The sequence below is a fragment of the Aythya marila genome, assembly GCF_965140915.1.
Source record: "Aythya marila genome assembly, chromosome: 2".
NCBI classification, from domain to species: Eukaryota; Metazoa; Chordata; class Aves; order Anseriformes; family Anatidae; genus Aythya; species Aythya marila.
The window spans coordinates 6,265,114-6,288,079 of record NC_139043.1 but is presented as its reverse complement, the minus strand read 5'-3'; the positions used below and the strand labels follow the sequence as shown (position 1 = coordinate 6,288,079).

General features: G+C 41.4%; 1 protein-coding gene across 5 annotated transcripts in view; it reads right to left on the bottom strand.

Annotated features, from left to right (window-relative positions):
* LOC309874737 (sodium channel protein type 5 subunit alpha-like) overlaps nt 1–22,966 on the bottom strand; it is a 206,962-nt gene that overhangs the window by 29,807 nt on the left and 154,189 nt on the right. For all 5 annotated transcript variants that reach the window (XM_082753223.1, XM_082753226.1, XM_082753222.1 and 2 more), the window contains 3 exons: nt 20,203–20,323; nt 10,805–10,959; nt 7,517–7,690 (listed from right to left, as the gene is read on the bottom strand). In XM_082753223.1, the coding sequence (XP_082609349.1) occupies nt 7,517–7,690; nt 10,805–10,959; nt 20,203–20,323 (450 nt within the window). The remainder of the gene's footprint in view (nt 1–7,516; nt 7,691–10,804; nt 10,960–20,202; nt 20,324–22,966) is intronic.

Sequence of the window (22,966 nt, the reverse complement as noted above, 5' to 3'; positions counted from 1 at the left end):
AGCGAGATAGCAAAGGGCTTGGCTGCTTGGCTGCTCTTTGGGATTCGCAGTTTTCCCACCCCAACCACTTGGAATGGGGTTTCAGGCTTTCACAGTCCACCTTTACATTGCACCTTTGCCAGATCCCTGGGTCATGTTTACCAGCACGGGTAGGGATGGCAGAAGAATTCCTGTGACTTTTGGGGACCATAGGATGCCCCTCGATCAGCTAGACCTTGTCCTAGAACTGAAGCCTTCCTCCTTTTTACTGCAGTGGTGGCTGCCTGGCTGCAGCTGCTTGGGAAAGGCTGGCATTTCTACTGGGGTTTGCAATAAAAGAATTTCTTCATTGTCAACTCCGTTCTGCTTCTCATCCAGGCACCGTGCAGAGACAGCCTTGATTTAGGGCAGCTGAGCAGGAATGATATTCTCCCCTTCAAAAGATCTGTGAAAACACCTCCCGATGCATCCCAGGGTACCCTCTTGATGCTGACTGCTGTTGTCAGGTTGTGGATGGCGATGCGCTTGATTATTGTTTGTTATTTGAAGACAGCATTGTAATGCCGGGGGTGTGCATGGTGATTGCTGAGAGAACATTTCCCTGGGGTTCAGCCCCATCGGATGTGCTCCACTGCCATCTCTGCCGGTGGGAGCTGAGGTGCTGAGCCGAAGGGATGCTTATTTCTGGGCAGGATTAGGCTCAACTTTACTCAAATATGTCACAATGCAAAAGGAAAAGAGAAAAATTTGTGTGGGTTGTTTTCACAAGGTGCAATTCTGGATTTCCTTGTTTCCCTAAAGCATTTATTTAATCAGATGGTCCAAATCAATAGGAAAAATACCAAAATCGATGTGGCAAATATGACTTGAAAAACATCCCTGCATAGTTGAATTCTTGAACCTGACTTGGTCCTGATTTTGTATTGAATAGGTTAGGATGGAGAGTGACCCTGACAAATTACAGGACCTCCAATTTCTGTGAATAAGGATATATTACAATGGTGCCATGGCATGTGTCAGAATCATCATCTTCATTTTCCTCAGCACAAAGCATCCCAAAGCCAGTTTCACAGCCATGCCAGGTTAGGAGGCCAACCCAAAATCTCTATACCACTGGTGTGCAACTTCTAAGTTTCCTCCAAATTCCTTTGATCCTCCTTTGACTGCCACGAATCTCTTAAGCAGCCTTTTCACTTCTAGCTTGGGTGAAGCCTCGATGGTGGTGAAGGTCAACAGCTGTTGAGGTTGTAAAGGTGCTGGGCACCAGGGAGGAGAACCATAGGACAGAGCTCCTCTTATATCTGATGACATAAGGTCCATGTTTCCCTCCCAGCACTGATCCTCCACCCAAGGGAGAACATCACTTTGTGAGGAATTTGGCTGCTATGCTCACAGCCATGGAAAGGGCTGGGCAGGCTGCATGCAAGGGTTGAAGGCTCAAATATCACTTATTTTATTTTTAAGGATGTTCTTCTAAAAAGGGCCACTGAAACGTGCTCCATCTTTAAATAACTTCAAGAAGTAAAAACAGTTGGTAAATCTAGTTCAGCACAATCTGAGCTGAGCTTGGCTTTTTACACCTCTTTCAAAAGCTGAAATTATCCCTTAATAACAAATTTTTCGTATTTTAACCATTATGCAGCATTTAGGCAGGCAGTAAGCTAGGTTTGCTGATGGACTTTTCTCCTCACCCTCATTGACCATCCCTTTTCCTTTGTCTGAAGCATTCTTTGCCTGAAATCCAGCTTGCACTTCCACTTGGCAAAGCCGGGCCGCTCTCCTTTTAGCATCTATGTGGTAACTAACATGAGGTGCAAACCAAGATAAGACAAGACATTTGGATGTTTTCACATGTGTTATGTTGAGATAAAGTGTGGGGAGGCAGAAAGGAGATTTACAGTGTCCGCTAACACACATTAAAACCGTTTATCTCATCTTCATGTGGAATTTTTTTTTTTTTCACTTACCCTGAATTAGGCAACATGTAGTAAAACAGCATTTTTTTCCCCCCTTTGAAACAAGGCTCCCTGGCTTCTGGAAAGGGATTCTCTTTTCTCTTTAGTTAGCTGGGAGGTTTATGTCATTGGCAGAAGCCCAGAAGAATGCACACTGAGACATCTTCAAAAATCCCACAAGAGCATTTGCTTTGAAGAACTGGAAGGAAACCAGTCAAAAACCTGCTCTGAGGTAATAATGATCTGCTGTAACCCGTGGATTTTCAATAGCTCATAGAGAGCACTAATAAATTCACTCATAAACTGCTTCTCCAAGTGACAGGCTATATTATTTTTACTCTACCTTGGCTGTATTTTTGTCATTCTGTTCCCGTGTGCTTTTCCAAACAGAAACTAGATGAAATCCACATGCTTTTAAGATACTTTCCAAAGAATACAAATTGGATTTCAGTGCTGTTTGGGAGCAATTCATTACAGCAGATTGTGTAATTACTGGTAAGGCAAACAGAAATCACCTTGCTAATCAACAGGGAATACAGATGGAAAAAACAATTAAAGTAATCATAAGCCATCAATATTTACTTCACACAGCAAGTTTTTAATTGTCACTTAAAGACAATCCAACACAAGGGCATAATTTAATTCAATTCAATTTTCAGCTAGGGATAGAAAGACTGCTAAAATTGTTCGTCTCAAACCCAAAGATTATTAGCTGTTTTTTAACTCATCTGGCAGTGAAGTATTCTAAGTAGAAATCTTAGAGCAAGTGCTTTCCAGGAAACTATCTTGGAAAACATAATGTCTGTATTTTTTAACCATTCACTGAAAATGATGATGTGTTTAATGACTGAACATCCATGAGCGGTTCTCAAGCACACAGACAGGAAATTTGACAGTAAACGGGAAATTTGGAAAGGGGCTCAATGGGGAACACAGCTCTCTAAGTACAAACTCAGCAGTGCACAGGCAAAGACCAGAAACCTGTTCTGTTATAACCATTCACCAAAAGGGGCAACAAACCCCTACATCTTATTTTACTATCATAAAAGTGTCGACAAATTCTTTCCTCCTGAGTTTGCTGTATAACTCACTTGAGATGCTTGGCCTCAAAAGATACTGTTGAGCCTTTCTTGAACTATTTTGCAGACAGAAATGCTGCTTACAGCTGCTGTGAGCCCCAGCCTCCAAGGCAGTGGAGCAGTTCCTTGGGGAAAAGGGCTGAAAGGAGCAATCTCTCTCCGTGGTGGCTCAGCTGGAGAAAGAACTTGGTGGGGCATCAGGACAGAGATTGGGACCTAGAGAGCATCTTCCCCTCCCTACTACAGGATGGAGCTTTAGGGACCATCGCTGAAGAGGACTGAAAGGGGAGGAGGCTTTAAAAATCAGTAGGAAATAACCTTTCCCTATATCAAATCTTGCAAGGTATTATGATCTTAGAAAGAACTTGTGGAGAAACTCTCGCCTCCCCTCATTTCTGAAACCAGTAAAGAATAATCGTTTTGTGTTTTTTTTTTAAGCCTCGATTGGAACTAACTTTTGGTCAATTAAATGGAATGCAAAAGCTGCAATGGAGACGATGGATTTGCGATAATGGACTTTTGTAGAGAAATGACATTGGTGCCCGCTTAAGAGGATTTTTCTGTGTATGCCACAGGCCATGAAACCTGTCTTTGAGTTTTTTCCAAGCAGTGTTACTAATGAGTTAGGGCGGTTACATCCCCTTCCCGAGAGCTTTCCCATGACTGCTGCAGGGTAGTGGTCTCTCCCCTTCGCCTCCAGTGCATGATCACCAAGCAAAGAAGCTGCTGACTGCAACACCTCCACCCTTTGAATGGTGCTGAGCTCCAGACCAGTGCCTTCCCTGAACTGACCACTGCAAAGGAATAATCTGCCTGCTGTCGGCAGAGGCCGGGGCATTGCTCAGAATTAATTGGCTGAAGCTCAAACTAGATAAGCTCGAGATAATATTTATAGGTCAGAGGAAACAATTGAAAGCAACATCAAACGTGATACCAGCAGGCACGACCGGAGGAGTTTATCTGCTCCCTGTTTTAAAACCCAACTGTCTCTGCCTGTCGCGGGACGCGCCTGGTTGAGAACAGTTTTCATAAACATTTGTTCTGAATGCCATGCGCCTTCGTCTCTGGCCAAGTTTGTACTTCTTGTTTAATCTGCTGAGTACAAACAGGTTTTGATTGCACGAATGCTTGGGAAATATCAATTCTTTGTGAAAATATTTGCCTATGCAGCCTAGCAAAGAGGCTTCTGCATAAACACCATTCCTGATGGTGACGGTGATGCTGATGTCTGTCTACACTCTGGTTATGCTACAGACTCTGCTTTTTTCTCATTTGGAAATGAGCTGTGACTTGCAGTCCCCATCACACAGTTTGTGTGCACAGCAAAACTACATTTACAGTGTAGAAATGGGTTAATTTTAAGAATATACATGTTATTTGCAGGGAGGTAATCTATAGATTAATGCATTGATGCTTTTTGTTCAGTATATCCAAAACTACTGCAGAAATTTAAGGCATCTCTCCCAAGTGCTCTAAGTTGAAATGAGCCTCTGTTTTGTGGTTTGCTTACTCCTTTCTCTCTTCCTCCCAAAGAAATCTGTTGCAAAACTTTACTGTATTGCAATGTATTTAAAAGCACTCTCTTTTTGTTTTGCTACACTTGCACGCTTCTTAGAGATGTGGAGGCCCATTATCAGAGATCATCCTTTAGGGATTCTACATCCAGCAAAAATAGCCCTCAGTTTGTGGATTACTGTGTTTTGATGTTCAGGCTGTGCAAGACAGAATTTTTGTTAGTAATCCACAATCACGAGACAGAGCCTTTGCTGCTCCACAGGCCCAAATCAGTGTCAAAGGTCTTTCACTGAGCAGAGTAAGTATGGGGAAAAATAATAATTCTTCAGCAATGTGCTTATAACCCCTCTGGGTTCACTTCCCATTTAGAAACAGTGAATACTTGCAAATTTTAAGATGGTTTTATGAATAATTCACAGCAGAGAAAGACTTCTGAGTTGCATTTGTACAATGAGAAAACACAGATGATAGATAGTTTCCCATGTCCAATGAAAAATCAACCATCGCAGCTTGAATTTTGAATACCAATACCAAATTGCTAATGAATAATTTGCAGATCAGGAATTTTTAAGTGAATAATTTTAAACAAATAAATTTGAGAAAATCAGACAAGTGGTTCATCTGCTTCTTTTCGAGCAGCTAATTCACTCATTCACTCCCTTCTGCAGCTCAGTTGCAGTGATTTGGTTCTCAAAGGACCAAAAGAAAATGTAAATTGAAGTAAAAAGTGTGCTGGAAAAACGACAGCATGTTACTCTGCCAATTCAGAGTGGCAGGGTGTGCGAGCAATAGGCTAGGAGAAGAGCATCTGTTAAACCTGCTAAAAATATAGTACCGGTTCTCATAATCCATGTTGGCAAATGACTGAAGAAAATAATGGGGCATGGGGAAAAGCTTTATTAATTGAGAATGCAAAAGGACAAACTTCCTAGAGTCAATTAAGTAACCAAAACAACTCAAGGGTGGGACATCTTTTTGGCTAGCTTGGGGATCCTGCAAAAACAACATTTTCACGTGGGTTCAGAAAATAAAGAAGACTAGGCCAGTGGCTTTGCTGGGGACAGGGCAGTCCAGGGGTGCTGTGGTCTGCCTGCCCCCATAGCACTGGTTAATGACCTGACTGCTCTGGAAGTGGCAAGGATGTGCAGCCTCTTTCCCCAACCCACCCATGGCTTTCTCTGCAATCTGACATTACATTCACAAATCTCATCATGAAAAGGCAAACATTAACCTTAAATTTTTGGGCTACATACTGACTTTGCATTCTTGCACAGCTCTTATTTCAAGTGAGCTTTTTGCATGGAGGACAGAATTTCATTGCTTTTCTGGTTTACTCTCTTTGGCATTAATTAAATGCCATGCTCTATGTGTACTTCTATTAAGGAAGGAACTCATTGCAGACTATTGGTAATACAGCAGAGCACCAAACTGCCTCGGTGAATTCACCATACAAACTCTCATCCCCATCAGGAAGACCCCTACTTATAGTAGTGACAATATTCAGCTCTCATCTAGCTCTTCTAGTCTCCAGAAGGTCATTATGAACATTAGCTCCAACAACAAATTCCTGGAAACCCATACAACACTTTATATGAATCCTACTAGTCCCATTTTACAGATGGAGGAACAAAGGAAGAGAAGGTATGCCACTTGACCTAAACCACAGTAAGCACATTTTTCGGGTTTGGGCTGTAATTTAGGAGCTGGTGGTTTCCAATTTTGTGGTTAGATAATTAAACCAGGCCTTCCTTTTCTATTGAAACTAATCTGTGAAAAATAAGTGCCTTCCCTTTAAGAGGTTTCCAAGCATGTATGTGAAGAGGAATTTATGACCTACAATTTATGTAAAGAACTTCCTTTTCATAAATCAATTTATTAAAGCTCTGGAGAAGCTTCCAAAGGCTCTGATCCAGCAGGGCACTTAGATATGTCCATAACTTCAAACAAGTAAATCGCCCCATTGAAGTGCTTTTCTGGGCTGGGGCCAAAGAAAGTACAGCTCTCCCCCGAGTCAAGGTTCAGACGTAAAATGGGGGAAAAAAATAATTCATCAGAAGTTTAATAAGTTACAGTCATGGCAAAGCTTTGCTAGCCTGCCACATTAATACCCCGAGCTAATAAGAAATGGCCTTGGGGAGATAATTGCCTCCTTATTGATATGCTGTGATGAAATGTTAAACCTCATCTGGAGGATGCAGCATTTCTGGCCTTTCTGGAATTCATCAGATCCCACACTCAGCCATTGTTAAACTTCAGGTTTTATGTGCTAATACCTGCTGACCTTCTGCATGGGGGTCCAGGCACAACTTTGGAGAGGGCATGGCTGGTTCTAGCAACACTCTTAGGGGATTAATTCCCTTTTATTCAACTATTTATTGGTTTTAAAGATTATTCTCTCAGGAGAGCCATGCGCAGAGACATTTCATGGATTTAGAGTATTTTGTATGGTTTTGTAGTAGTGAAATCACTTTAGGTAGGGCTATTCACACCTTCTTCTGGACTCCTCCACTTGTGAATACTTGGGAGATTGAGCATCCTGCGAGGTGCTGCTGGCAGCCTCACAGGGAAGCTCTGCCAAGGACAGCTCCTCTAATCTGCTGAGACTTGTGTGTCGAGGTCATGTGCGGAGCATTCGGAGGTAACCGGACCTTGTGCTAGGCGGGAGTGTGGGATGAGATGTTAAATGCTAAGAGAAAGAGTGAGCTCCTGGGGACTAGAGGGGAACGTGACTCACATTAGCAGGGTAACACCTCTGCACAGACACATGGAGCCGTTTTCTCCACCCTGGCACGCTGTGTGCTGGGGATGCACAGTCGCAAAACGGCGTCTGGCGACCTCCTTCGAGGTTCACCAAAGGTTGTTACTCGGAGTCAGAGCGACAGCTGTCATTTTGCAGACGCAAAGCTGCCAGACTTAACAGCCTCTATTCCTTATGCACACCATAAAATCACAACATGAGCAGCATCGTAGCTCCCAAACGGTACTTACATCTACAATGAGGAAGTCAAGCCAGCACCAGGCGTTGGTGAAATACTTCTTGAAGCCATAAGCCACCCATTTCAAAAGCATTTCCAAGACAAAGATGTAAGTGAATATTTTGTCAGCGTATTCCAGCATGGTTTTTATGTTTTTTCGATCTTCGAGATAAATATCTTCAAAAGCCTGGAAGTGCAAAATATTGATTAAGAGCTTCTGCTGAGCGATGTTGGAAAGCATCAGTGCTGCACATAGTCTCATTTGATGGGACTTCATGTACTGGCAGTGATTTCTGGTATATTTTAATGTTACCATCAGAACGAGTGCACAGTCATAGATAGTACTGATCCTAACCTAATAGACAGAATCCGACCCTTACATTTAGTCAGACACGTCTTACTGCTAATGATGACAAATTGGGTTATTAACATGCTTACGCCCGTGTTACAGAGCACAGAGTTCCCTGGCTTCTGTTCAGCCATCACATTTCAGGTAGCTACAACTATCTGCCTCAAGAAATGCTCATTATTATTCACTTAACAGAGCAATTATGTTTTAAAGGTCAAGGTATCTATCTACCCATCTCATCTGTCTCCCTAACTAAGCTTGTGCAGGGCACCATCAAAAGACATTCAGCATCTGCATCAAGTACAAGCAACTTAATAACCCTTTTAAAATATTTACGATATAAAACAATGTGCCTACTAAAATAAAACAAGTAAAGTTGTCCCATAATTTAGCTTTCACTTTATAATGCATGTCAAATAAAAATGCAGGATCCCGGTGTCAGGGCAGCAGATACATGGCTCGGCTGGGAGCTGCTAAGTCGAGCAGTGGCTTTAGCCTGCTTCCCAGCTGATCATTATCCAGACTGCCTCCCTCTGTGTCCCTCTCACTTGGAGGACCCAGGCTTTGATATATTCCTCTTGTCCCAGTGTGTGACACTCAGCAGCAAGAAAGCACGACATTATTCAAGAGGGTCTGTGCTAATCGTCTTCATTATCTACATTTACATATTTCGAGATCTCTCGCTACTTTCTGAGGAACTTGCAAAAGTTAGCGAGCACCCAGTGCCTGTAGATACCAGAAGCGTGCTGCCTGTCACTCAGGCAGTCACACTGGTCTTTTGTCTGCCAGGAAACAGTAATTAAACTGACAAGACAGCTCTGGCAGCCCAAGCCAAAGCTTGTCCATTTGTCCCCACACTTCGGGGTGACGTTTTCGCTGCGACCCAGTCTCCTATCTTGCCTTCAAAAATGATATTTCAAGGGTGTGAAAGAGCTGTTGGAGAAAGCCACAGAAAACAATACACAGACAGACTGGAGTTTATTGCTTCTGGTAGGGGCTCGCTCATTTTGTCAGATGACTTGCTGTACTTTGCAATTACTGCAAAAATAACAGCAAACTATTTAAAGTGGTTTCCTCCTCTCCCTCCTGCCTCTGCTCCCCTTGTTTGCTACTAACTTGTCAGAAAGCACATTGTGTTTGCTCTACCAAGAGCAGACCGTGAGCCAGAATAACAAAGGAAAAAATAAAATGTCTGTGTACCCTCCCACATGTTCAATCCCAGTCCTGGAGAGCAGAGCTGATATGCTGAAGCACAGTGCAGGTATGTGAGAAAGTGCAGCGAAATTTGCCCTTATACAGAACTGTACCGAGTAAACTGAAAATAAATTTTTTAAAAGGCAAATGAACATTTTCAATGAAAATTAAATGAGATTTATATCACAGTCTTCAGTATCTAAGGCACTTTTAATTACACATGTAAAGAACTGCATTTGTCTGAAGTGTATTATAGCAAATGACATGCCCCCTTTAAAATGTGTTAAAAAATTAACATGCTGATCCCCAAGCTGGTGCAAAAAACTGTCAGAATCCATTGATTTCAGCAAAGCTATGACAATTTTCAGCAGCCTGCTATCTGTACAAGTTTTTCAGCCTTTTTCTTCTCATAATAAAAGAAAATCCCCTGGGCAAAATTCCAGTCCATCCCTAGTGGACCTGGAGAATTGTCCATTCTGTTCATTTTGTAACAACATTTATGTACTTCCATCTTCTTGCCTTCCTGCAGAGACTTTCTTTAAACTGCACAAGCCTAGTACTTCTGTGTTTGCCTCTTATTTTTTAGGCCACTGACAATTTGCGTTGCCCTCTTCTGGAGTTTCTTCAATTAGCCCACGTCCTTCCCAAAGTGCAGTGCCCAGAGCTGAAGCCTTGTGCTCCAGCTGAGGCCTCCTTGATGCCAACTGGAGTGGAAGAACATGCTTATTTATACAGCCTAGTGGGGTGTTCGGCTTTTCTACAGTGCTGTGATGTAGTTTATTCTATTCTGTTTGCTGCCTGTTCTCTCTCCAGCTCTCTTTAGTAAATCTGCTACCTCACCAGTCAGCCTGCATTTTGTCTTTCTGCCCTTGATTATCCCTGGTGAAGTGAAGCAGGAACCTTTCTAAGGTGACTTTCATTTAAATACTGAAGGCAGATTCATCCGCTAGGCAAAGTTAATCCTGAACTTCAGAAAAACACTGGTAACCTGTCCAAAGATGATACTGCCTGTGAATTTAGTAGGTATGTTTCTTAACCCCATCACTGAGGAGAAAATCAGTGACCACCAGACCAAAGTCCAGAAAACTTCCTATATATCCCTTTGCTCTATAACAAACTAAAACCCTGGGAGAAATCAGCATCAATTTCAGGGACATTCTTAACCATGTAAATGACCCATGCAAATATAGGTGGGAGCTTCAAGCAACAGCCTTAAGCAGAGGTGCTAATTTTTCTATCTAAGTGACCCTGGAGGGGACAGGAGGAGGGATGGAAAAGGCAAGATTGAACAGCTAGAGCAGCAATCTTTGCTAAAAGCAGGCTGGATTCAGAGTGGAGAGAACAAGCCAGATTGTCTACCAAACTCCTAGAAACTGCATGCTGGTTGCCACTGCCACAAAGAGCCCAGGGCTGATAGTACAGAGTGGATAATCCCAGCACACCTCCTCTCAGGAGGAGAATATCCCTTATCAGAGTCATGGGCAATGACCAACTGGTTTTCTTGTGCGTGCATTCACTCGGCTCCAAGCAGGAGGTATCTGAGCACAGAAAGGTATGTTGGGTTAAGCTAAAGTGCATCCAGAACATGATACACATCCACCAGCTCCACTGGTAGCTCTTTGATTCACTGGTTGCTGCGCTTTGCTTTGAGAAATGAGCAATGAGGTTTCATAAGATCTTGGATGCACCTAACCTGAGGCCACCTTCTCTTAGATCCATGTCTACTTTCAATCAATGAAGAAACCTTGATACACTTACCAGGGCTCCACTGCTGAGCAGGATCATGAATATGATGAAAGTTTCAAACCAGTTGTGTTCGACAATTCTGTAGCACGTTTTCCGGAGCCTCCACCAAATTTTGCCTGGAAATTTTGAGATGTCCACTGAACAGCATGGGAAGAATCGCACGCAAACTGAAAAGGAGCAAAACAAAAACCAAACAACCGTTAAAAAAACAAGGCCTGATTATTTCTTAAATCTGCAAAAAGTGCCTGCTAAACAAGATTCCAGCAATAAACTACAAGATTCCAGCAATAAACTACTACATGGAGTATTTCCTACCTTTTCTCCCTCTAACGACCCTTAGAAACTTCTCATCATACTCTTCTGCTTTGCCTTCTATTTCCCCTTCTCACTCCCCTATTCAAAAATACTCAAAATCACTTTAAACCTGCCCTAGTGGTCTCTCCCAGTGATTTTTGTGGTTACAGAATATTTTGGTCATGAGTCACCTGTGCCCCAGGTTGATCACACTGTATGAACTAAGCTCAGGCAGCCCTGCTGATCTGGTCTACTGACTCCAGCAGGGTATTACCAATAGTTTCCACGTCCTTCTGAATGTATGAAGGATATTTTCTTGGTATTACTGTACCGTTAGAATTACTGATTAAAAGTGGCAACCTGATAAAAGGGAGATGAAGGGAGGTGGTGCAGCAATGCAGATGGGACCAATGTGCTGAAGAGACTCAGACAGGAAAAGCAGATTTTGATCTCTTGGTCTCTCATGAGCTTAAACAAGGCATCAGGTCAACTTTGAAAGGGTACTTAGGTGGCTAAATCCTCTCTGACTTCAGCAGAAATTTAGATATCCAGCCCCTGTCCACAGCAAGTTCCCTACTGGCACTTAGAGCACTTTCAGACCTTAGCGAGGTGTTGCAATGACAAATACAATAGCTAAATGCCATGGTGGCAATGGGGACCACAGAAGGATCTCTGCTGGCAAAACCTTGGCCATGTTTTTAGTCTTCTTAGCAACATTAAACTGCTATAGTGAAAGAGTATTGTTGTTAGTAACAGATAGATTGGTCTTTCCCATTTAAAAAGCACCACTTCCATTATCTTGTGTTGAGTAGGAACTTAAAACTGGGATGAGAGGACAGCCTGGTAGCCAGAATTTGTCCTTTCCCAGGCTGGCCATTGAGACTAACGTCAGATAATTCAAATCAAGTGTCACAACATTTGCTGATGAGAATAACCCTTAGAAACTACTTTATTTCCAAAACACAAGCTTTTTACCCTGCATTTAATCCATGTGTTGCATAGAAATAGACATTGCTGCTGAGTTTTATAGTCCTATCATAAGATGATAAATCACAGGCCAGCTGCTTCCCTAGCTGAAAGGTGGCTGAGGTCACGGACACATCTTGAAGCACACAGCAACTGCTCAGAAGTGACAAGGGAGGAGATCTCACTCTGGTGATGTAATGCAACGCTATTGCAAGTAGAAATAATATTTAGGCAAGGAATGTGGGGAAGGAAAGAGGGTGAGTGCCAAGGTTACGCAGACAGCAGATGCTGTTAATTCAAGGTGGCATAACTGAGGCTCTTGAGCTACATATGATTTGCAAGGAGATCAAGTGCAAGTCCCAGGATGCCGGGATTCCCATGTAGCTGGAAGTGGGGATGTGCTGGCAGCTGGCTCTGCCAGGAGGGAGCAAGCTGCTAAGTCTGCTGTGCTCTTCCTGGCATTTTCTGTAAGTTTATACTATCCCACATCCCTGCTATGGAGCAGCAGAGCTGTAGGGTGTCACTGCCATCATTCATGCATGAACCATTCCCAGAGCTGCTTTTTCTCCCCCATCTCTGAGATGTTTGGAAGCTGTAGGTTCTTGGCTGTATGAGGTTTTGGCATGGGACTAGCAGGATAGGAAACCCTTAATGAAAATGTAATGTGACAGTGATGCAAGTAACTATCTATCCTCTGAATACTTTCATCACACAGACCTGTATTCCCACTGTATTCTGGAATTCAGAGAAATTCTGGGCTGAGTTGAAATACATTAAATAATTAAATTGCTTGAGAATAGCATAGTGCTAGAAGAAGATGCAAGTGTAAGGACTGTCTCTCTGCCCCTTTGTGCGTCAGGTACCACTCCAGCAAAGGAAAGTTTTATCACTCTAAGCACTTCAATCCAAACCAACAGAGAATTGTGGCAAGGGATGAAAAGATATCATGTTAGACAGAACTTTTTCCTAAAACAAACACAGAGATAGTAATGTGTGTGAGTTGGGTATTTTTTAGGAAGTAGCTCCATGGAATAGAGTTTGAGTACCAGATCTATGGTATCAGATCCCTGAGCCCAACATTCTCCCCTGGCAGCTCTGCTTGGAAATGCCCATGCAATATATTCCCACCAGCAGGACAGGACACTGGGGGCTCTCAGTTGCTTCTCTTAGCAGTGCTGCCAGAAACTTCTTACACCATTTCTCACCCCACTGCCAGCTTGCAGATGTCTGGTCCACACTCCACGCTGTTATGCAGGTATGCAGCTTACCTCATACTCAGCTCAACTTGGCATCAGGTAGAGCTGAGACATGGGCTCAGATCCCTCATTTATCAAGGGAACAGCCTAATGAACAGGGTGTTCACAACTTAGGTGTGGGTTTCTCATGTTAAGCACAAATCCCCCTTTGTATTAGAGGTAACTGCTGCTTCTAGCAGAAGAAACTTTCCACAAGACTATCTTGTTCTCATACATACTTTAGAATATTTTGAAAAAAATTAAGTATTTTGAAAAATCTGAATTTTTATGACTTAAGACTTTTGTCTAAAAACTCTTCGCTATTTTCTCCTAAGTTAATACCTAGATTTATACTTGGAGTTTTAGACACTTAGGTAAAGGCCTCCGCTCAGCTAGTCATAGACTCCATAAGCAGCACTGGAATAGGTTAATGTCTTCCAGCAAGTGGTTCTCCCCACCTTAAGATAGTTGGATAAAACATTCCTGGGAGAAGTCTGCTTCTTTTCTTCAAGTACACAGTGAGCTAACATGATTACCTGAACCCAGGCATAGCTAAAATCAGGGAGTCATCTTCAAATGAAATACTAATGAGCAGGGCAGCATAAGACCTTAAGTTATTCATTTGTGATGGAAAAGAGTTTAAAAACAGTAAAAACAGGCTATTGCTGATATAGTCAGCTTCCATCTGATAATCTACAGGTACAGAGAGGTATATTTAAAGACAGAAAGGCAGCTAGGACCACTAATCTTTTTTTTTTTTTTTTTTTTTTTTTTTAAATGCTTTTTGATGGCAATTTCATGCAATTCTGCTCTGAAAAAAAAAAGAAAAAAAAGGTCCTAGTTACTGACAGTAATACCTTGAAAAATCCAAAATAGCCTCTCAGATGAGTCAGCCCAAAATCACAGCGCTATTAAATCCCATGCTTTTGATTGGGCCCAATTCAGAAATGTTTAGACCAGATTCTGATACAATTACTAATGTCAAGTAGCACTTCCGTGAATAATCATGCTGGTGCAATTCAGATGAAATGCTATTTTTAACTACTCATAAATCAAACAGAAGAAAAGAAATTTGAAAGAAAAAGAAAACTGACCATAAATAGGTTTTTAATGAACGAAGTTCTATTTCCATTTTGAATTTTCTCATTGCCCTCAGTGACTGCTCTTTAATACCTGTGCTTTCCTGGACTCTCTAGTAATGCCGGTAGCCTCCTGTTTGGTGACCTTGACCCAAGCTTAAATGATGAATTGGAAGCTTTACATAGCACAACAAAAAAGTTTACTTGGCCTTAGTCAATGTTCAAAGAGTTGTTGGTGGTGGATTTTTGTTTGTTTGTTTGTTTTCCCATTTCTATGAAATCAAAATATTAGAAACATTCCAGTGTGTTCTAAGCATGATCTGGTGAGGGTCATAGCTCCCTAATAACTCCAGCTGACTTGTACAAGGCAGGTGGTCAACAGATTCCAGCTCCAGGTCTTGAAAGCTATTTACTTGATCCATACGAAGAAGACTATTCATTAACACTTTTTAACACAGCAAGTGTCAAGACATGAGTAAACCCTTTGGCATTTCTTATAACAGCATTACTTATGCTGTTTAGTCTAATAGATCTGTGCTATCCCCTGACATCAATGCTATTAGGGAACTATATAGGGTTGCGCAGAAGAAGCTGAATACCTCGTGATTTAGTCAGGACTTAGTTTTGCCACCCTAATTCATGGTGGGCTACATGTTTCTGGAGAGCAAAATGACTCATTTCCATTACAGTATTTTGCATAGTATATGTCTGCTCAAGAGAAACACAGAACAGCAGAGAAAGTCCCCCTCAAAAGGTCAAGCTATTTGCTGGCAAATCAGTGAAGCTGTACTGAGCTCCGTTAGTGGTCATCTTGCCCAAGAACAATGGTTGTTTTCAATTCTCGTTTCAACATTATGTACCATTTCTCATGAAAGAGACCCATTTACCAAGAAACCTTTCTAAATGCATTGGTTACCATGATATTATTTATTTTTTGTTTGCTTTTCAAAACAAGGGAACTGTTCCCTTCCATGAGTAGGGTGTCCTATGGCATAACCACAAACTGAAGATTAAAATGGGGCCTATCCTGCAGTTTCCACTGCAGGTGTGACAGAGAAAGCTCTTACTTAAGTATCTGCCACAACAATAACAAACTAAAAACAAAACAAAACAAAAAAGAGGAATTTAATTTATGATGCATTCTGTGTAAATATTCCTTTAGCTCTGCACTCACATTTTCTAGCCTGCTGCATTATAATCATGGAGCTGTTAGACCTGATTGCATTACCTTGGTGCATTAGGAGAAAAATCTCCCTGTAAATGTGGGAGCTATGCTGCAATAACTTTCTCCTGCATGCACAATAGCCAGACTATTTATTTCAAGCTTATGAGCAAAGCCTTTACAAATCCACTGCCAATATATACATTTAAATTTGCATAAAATTGTTAGATATGTTTTGGCTGGATTAGGCTGCTGATTCTCTTCAATAAACCTGGAAGACCAATTAATTTCTTGCATACTGTGGAGCAGTAAGTCTGTTACCTTGTGCTACAATAATTTTATAGCTACTGTTTCAAAGAAGATCCCAATTACTGGGGCATTCATTTTTAGAACAAAACAATATTTTGCTTAGCTTTGAATGCTGGTTATAATATTGCTTGGTTTTACACAAAGAAAATACAGCTTCCTTAGCACAAATTCAAGCAGGCAGGTACTCATAACTCAGTTTTAAGACACATATCTGTCAAACTGGGTTTCTAATGACCAGCCTGGCTAGTTGTGCATGCTCAAGGAAGAAGGTAAGTCTGGCTTGGAGGGCACACATCTCTGCTGGCCCTCTTATCTGCCCCCTTTCTCACCCTCTGGCCCCACTAATCCACTGGTATGCATGACTGGGTTTTATGCTGTGCAGCTCTAGGGCTAACACAGAATATATTTGCTTTCACTGTCTCCAGCATTTGGGTGCCTGCGACATGTAGAGATTTAAGTTTTTCCTTGTGTACTACAACTGGGAGCTGCAAAGACATGGCTTCTGACAAAGCCACAGTCTGCCAGGTGTTTTCACTATTCCAAAGTCTTTACAAGGATGTAATTCTTGTTTATTCACTGCTACTCTCCTCAAAACATATCCTCTTGGAGGTCACTGCAACTAACAGTGTGATGCATTGAAGCAAAAGCAGTGGGCAGCCTGGCCCACCAGTGCTGGGAGCCGTGCTCTGAGCAGGAGGTTGGATGAGTTGAAAGATGGAGGTCCTGTCTGACCTGACTTAATCTGGTTAAGTGATGGGACAGTAAGTGTTTTCTGAAGCCTGAGAACACTTTACAACAAAATACTACCATGCTCTTCCTGACTGAAAAAGCCCTGTATCTCAGGTATTATGGCTAGAGAAGAGAGACTTTCAAACTTAGGTTTGTTCCATATATATATATTTTATATATATATATATTTCTAGGATGACACTTAAAGCATTTTTCTGGGCTTTGTTTGGTTTTACTCTGCCTTCAAACGTCATCTGGTTGCCGAGCCCACAGCTCAGTCTAGATGTGTTCACTTTAGCGGTCTGTTGGAGCTCCTCTTGGCTTTTCCATTTCTGTACGGCCGCTAAGAGCCGCTGGGGAGGGCATGACACAGACCCCACCATTAACGAGAATAACTTCAGTGCTTTCCAGCTGCGATAAATGCTCCTACACGGTCACATGAAAACCTGGTTGTGGGTGTACTGGGCGTCACGAGTTGCGATCAACCGCGTGTTGATCAAGGTAGCTCATTCTCGCGCAACCATCTGACCATATTCCTTTGCCAGCGGGCCGTGCCCGGGGAATTACGCTTGAGGACTTGGCGAAAACTTTCTCCTATTAGGGTCTGGGAAAGAGGAGTATGCTGGGGCCAGGGGCTCTCTTTGGATGACCTTCTGCGGGACACAGAAGATAATGTCCAAACAGACAACAATTTTTGGTGCGGAATGCATACCAATAGAGGTAACAGCACTGGAGTGTTGCAAGGCATCTGGAGGGAAAAATACCCAAATAGCTGGCATTGCCTAGATGTTGCTTTCCCATCAACTGGCAACAAGAATGATCTCTCCATTTCTATCAGGTTTTTCCCAGCAATACTCGACCTTGAGCTGTGACCCTACCTTGACTCCACATTTCCTGACCCAACAATATTCCCAGTTCAGCCTAATCAAAGCTATTTTGAGATGATAACAAATTAACAAGTCTCCCCAAGAAAAACGACCTATGGCTAATCTGGGTCACCCAACTCCGGGAAAACTCTGACCTCAGCAAACTTTCAGCAACTATTTCCAGAACATGTATTATCTTTGTGCCTTTGTTATCTGAAAAAGGGGGCTGAATCTGGAACATATTTGTCCAGGACACAACCTATGCTGAATGTGTTTAGAAATGTCATAGTTTGCATTTAGATAGCTGGTGAGCTAACAAGGTAAGAACTTAACACTCTCTCTCACCTCTCTTCATCTCACCTAATATTCTTTCACAAATATTAGCTGGCCATTCTTCCAAATATTCCAAATATTGTATCTCTTTATTAAAAGATGACAAAGGCAACACTAGATAAAATAGCCCAGTGCTTGCCCTTCAATAATTCCATTTTAGTACTTTATAACCTTGTCATATCTTAGCTAAGTAGATGGGTTTTGTTTTGCTTTGCTTCATTTTGTTTTTAACCAGACTGAAGTGATAGCTGCAAGAGGCTTAATTGTAATGCTAACTTTGAGAGAAAATATTGGATGGCATTTAATAAACAAAGATTATGGGAGAATACTGTGGTTTTCTCCATAAATACAAACAAGTTCTAACGTCATTGCAATAAAAGTAATTTGGACTTTCAGTTTATGGCTCTCTGACTTGAAGTTCAATGAGGGAACACTTACGTGCCAAGTTTACGCATTTTTGCCAAATCCATGAGCAATACAATTCCATTTAGCCTACACAGTAGCCTCTGAAAAATCCACATGGACGCGTTTTGCCTGGAAAGCAGAGCAGATGTACTGGGGATGCCATTGCCTGCAACAGCTTCCCCATTGCCCCCAGCCACCATGCACAGGATCAAGGGCTGGGAGCAGCTTCTGCTTCAATTCCCATTTAGTGCTCAAGGCTCAGCTGGCCATAGCCTGGGAAAAGAGGAGGGCACCCTGATTTCAGCAGGGGCTGGTGAGGAATTAGAAGAGGAGAGGAATAAAAGGCAGCAGCAGTGATGTTGTGCTCATGGGGAAGGGATCAGGAGCCAGAAGGATGGATGTGATCAAGGGTAAGCCTGGGATTCATCCCAAGGCTCCATTTCTACATTTATCTGTGGTCAGGATGACAGGTGGGCTTCAAAATTAGGTTAATGCTTCCAATGATCCACCTCTTGCCACTGCTACCCCATGTCCCATTGACATTGGCTTCCAAAAAAACGTCCGGGTATTGGTGTGGGTCTGCATGATGGGGATTCAGGCAGTTCTGGTCATTTGAAGAAAGAGAAAATTACAGAATGCAGCTGTGCTGGGAATGACCCAGGGCTGTATACTGAATGAAGTGATGGGCTGAATGATCCAAGCCTTTTTTGTTTTAAAAAATGGAAGGTGATCCTGTCCAGCCACGGTTTCATCATTTGTAAACTGTCTGGCATTTGACTGGCACTGGTCTTATAATACAGGCTTGTTTGTGCAATTATATAGTATAATTTCTCACTTTGCAGTGCACAACATAGATTGCTCCTCACTGGTCTCATTAAGATATATATTATGAAAGAATGAAAACACCAGATCTAGTTTATAAATATTATTGTCTCGGCCAGAACAGTTACAGCACTGTACCATGCTTTCTTCAGTCAACTGCATTAATTTTTGGCTACTGCTTTTAAGCAAAGCTGCCAAAAAAATGTTTAGATCCTAGGGACATTTGTAAGCCCTGCAGGGCTCCCTTACCTCATTCAATCATCTTTCTCACACATATAGAGCTGCACATTTTTGCTGACTTCAGGGGCATTCATATACCCAGTAAATCATTTCTGTCTGATCCCATCTGAGCAGCTCTGTTTTTATTTATAATAATCCTTGAATTTTCAAGGGAATATGCTAACATTCAGCTAACCCTATTTTTCCTAACCCAGATTTAAAGGAAAATGAGGAATCTTACTGAGATAATATTTTGAATAGAGCTCACTCAGAAGAAAAAACTTAGAATGTTATTTTCCTTTCAAATATAGCTAAGATAGATCTTTTTGTACAGCTGGGTTTCAAATCCATTTTGGGGTAGCATGGTGTCAAAATTGAATAAAGAACTGGCTTATTGGGTTATTAAAATAGTTATCTAAATATGAGTTGTTATCTGAAATAATTAAGTAAAATGCCCCATGCATAGCACATCTCGGGTCAAATTAATGTTACTGGACATGCTTATCTTCATGCCTTTTAAAATAAATGGAATAGAGTCCCTGGGACTTGTGAGCACTGCAGACAGTTTATATTAATTGCCTATATACACCTAAGCTATAGAAACATCCTGAACTCATTAGTTCTCTACCAAGTCTGATTATGCATATATTTTGGAAGACAAAAATCGTCATTGGCCAAATCAGATATATCAACCTTATTATTATTATTTTTTAAAATAACTGTATAGCACAAATTGTGGTTAAAATAAACCCATTATGTTAGAAGCTACACAAGAATTTTGAGCATGCATCTGGCTTATCTTGCCTTGGAAATCCAGAGACTAATGTTAACAAGTGATTCTAGAGCATTACTGTATCTAAGAAATGAAGTGCATCCAGTGAAATACTATTGCAAGCAGCCAGAGCAACTTGGTGTGAATGTGGAGGCATGTTTGATAAGAGGACAGGAGGTTTCTCTCCTCAGCATTGCAGTGAAATATGCAGGCCCTTACCTTCGGGGAAGCAATCTTCAGGCTCCATCAGCTCCTCAGCAAACTCAGGGATCTGCTCCAGCAGTTCTGCGGGATTTGTCAAATCCACTGTGCTGCCTTCAGAAAGACTGATTTCATCAAGCTTGTTGTCAACAAGAGCAAAGATGAGGAAAACAAATTGATCAATCGCCCCGAAGGAAGTAGCTGAGTTTTTATTCCACTAACCAATATCCCAGCCAAAGCAGACACGACAGCAAGATTGCCATGCACTTCACACGGTGCCCACTCCTCGAGTGACAGCTCTACCTATGCCGTGGTGAACTAATGGTTGACCCACCACCAACCAAAAAAATAATAAAAAAATCTTAAAAAAAATAAATAAATAAAAAGGAACAACCTAAGAAACATAGGGAACAGCCACTGAATATTAGTGGTAGGTGGAAGCTTGGAACAACTGAATCACTCAGGATTTTAAGGTTTGTATGTCCTTCCCTCATATTTGATGAATTCATATGGGAAAACCATAAGTAGAATCTAGCTCCTGAAATGCTGAAGGATGAATTGAAAGGCTTCTGTTGGGTTCTTGTCTCTGAAACCTCATTCCTGAGGCTCCTCACCCACAGCTGGTGCATAAAAACTGCACCTTGGTGGTTAGGACCATGTCCTGTTCCCTGCTGCACCAGTTTCTTTGAGATGAGCAGAAGTCCTTCTCTCACCATTACATAAGCCGCCCAAATATGAAATAGAAATTTCATTTCAGGTCTAGGCTTTCTTTTGACATAAAACATTTTCTTTAAAAGATTTGCCTTCAAAATTTTATATCAGTATTCAAAATAAAACATATTTATTTTGTGTGAATCCAAAACTATATTTTTCTTGATTCTTTAGTTTGGCCATTATAGTGGGAGGTATAATATTTATGCAGCCCTACATTTGTTTCTGACTGTGTAGGAGAGATATCTGGCACAACCAGGCATCATCAAAGCTGGGATCTCCTACGGATCATGTCAATACAAAATGGCCAGAAACAAGAGTCAGGACAGGTAGCTTATCTGCAAACTCTCTTATTCTCATTCCTGAGCACCTACTGAAACTTTTTTGTGCTTTATCTTGCAATACTATTCTCTCCATTTAGAAAATGAGGACAATAATACTTACCCATGCTTTTAAACAACCTGTGAGATAGTTATATGAAAGATGGCATGTACACATAAATTATTATTTTCATGAAGATGGAGTTAGAGAATAGGTACAGCTTCATATATTTATTATTAATGTGAAAATGGACCCTCTGTTTTCCAGCATACACAGGCAATGCAAAATTTATAGCTGAATTCAGAGAAATGCTGAACCTGGGGTAAAACAGGCAAGACTGAACATTCCAGCAACGCTTGTAAGAGGGGATGGAAGCTACTTCTTTGCAATTAGCTGCAGCATCCCAAAGGTCATAGTCTTGGCTAGGGTTTTTAATGCTCTACTCAGAAGGACTGCAAACAATTGAGAAGAGACCATTTAAAAAGAGAGTCAGAACAGAAAGAGCAGGCCAACGGCATGGATAAAGCTTCTAAAAAATCCATATTCAGAATGCAGCTGTCATACAGAGAATAGCCTATTTTCTACAGCCTACAAACAGTATATGATGGTGGAAAAGATGTTGTACCAAGTTTTTTGCACAATCAGAACTTTCTAATACTGTTCATTAGGGAATGCATTTAGTCATTATTTGTTCTGTTATGAAGACGTCAAAACACGCATCACTGAAATAATCCTAAATCATATACAGCTGCAGGATGTAGAAAATAGGAGGTCCAATGAGAAAAGAAGCCTCGTTGGATATAATTCTTACCAACAGAGAGAAATCAAAGAAAACTGTGAGAACAACGTCAGCTTGATAGCATTGTCAATGAGAGTGCTGTATTTAGCAGAGACAGGTTACGAAATTCAGAGAACACAATTGCAGAACACAGTGCAATTATATTAGACCACAGGGAAAACATCTTAAAGAATCAAGAATGCTCAAGAGTTATTTATCAGGAGGAGTTTTCAGAAAATATTAGAATCCATCAGTGTCAAAGGGAGATAGGGAACATGCAAGGCAAAACAGACAGGATTTCTTTTGAAAAGCCTTCAAGGAAGAAGAAGAGGGAGCGAACATGGATACAGAAAACACTAGACAAAGCTCTGAGGGTCTGAATACGGACTAGAAAAAGAATGAACCATACATACAACAGAGGAGGGAAAGATTAGGAAAGCTTGTAGGAAAAGAAGCAAAGGTTACTCTTTGCCATAAAGGTTAAAAGGATTAATGTTTTCATGAACTCGGTAATGGAAAGAAAAGAGCAAGAGACATAATAGCAATTGATGAGGGAGATGTGACTAATCAAAATTCAGTTGCCTCAGAAAATAAACCCTTTTTAAAAGAATCCAACAAGGCGATCAATAAAAAGGGAGTGAGAGCTTGTTAGAACTAGTGGAAATGTAAGCAGAGAAATATCTAGAAAACCTGAAACAAATGCAAATCAGCAGATCCAGCCAACGCACATTGTAGGGCATACAGGGATCTGAAACACTAAGGTAACATGCCATTAGCAATCAATAATGCTCATGGAAAACTGGAAAGAGCCCAGGAGAGCAGCAATAAGTAAACACAATACTGAGTATAGAGAAGAGGAAAAGGGAATAATCATGGGAACCACAGATCACTAAACTCTTGCTGTAGCTCATGATTAAAGCTAATTAAACAAACAGTGGAGAAAAGGAGAGTACTTTCTTGGAGGCCAGCTGA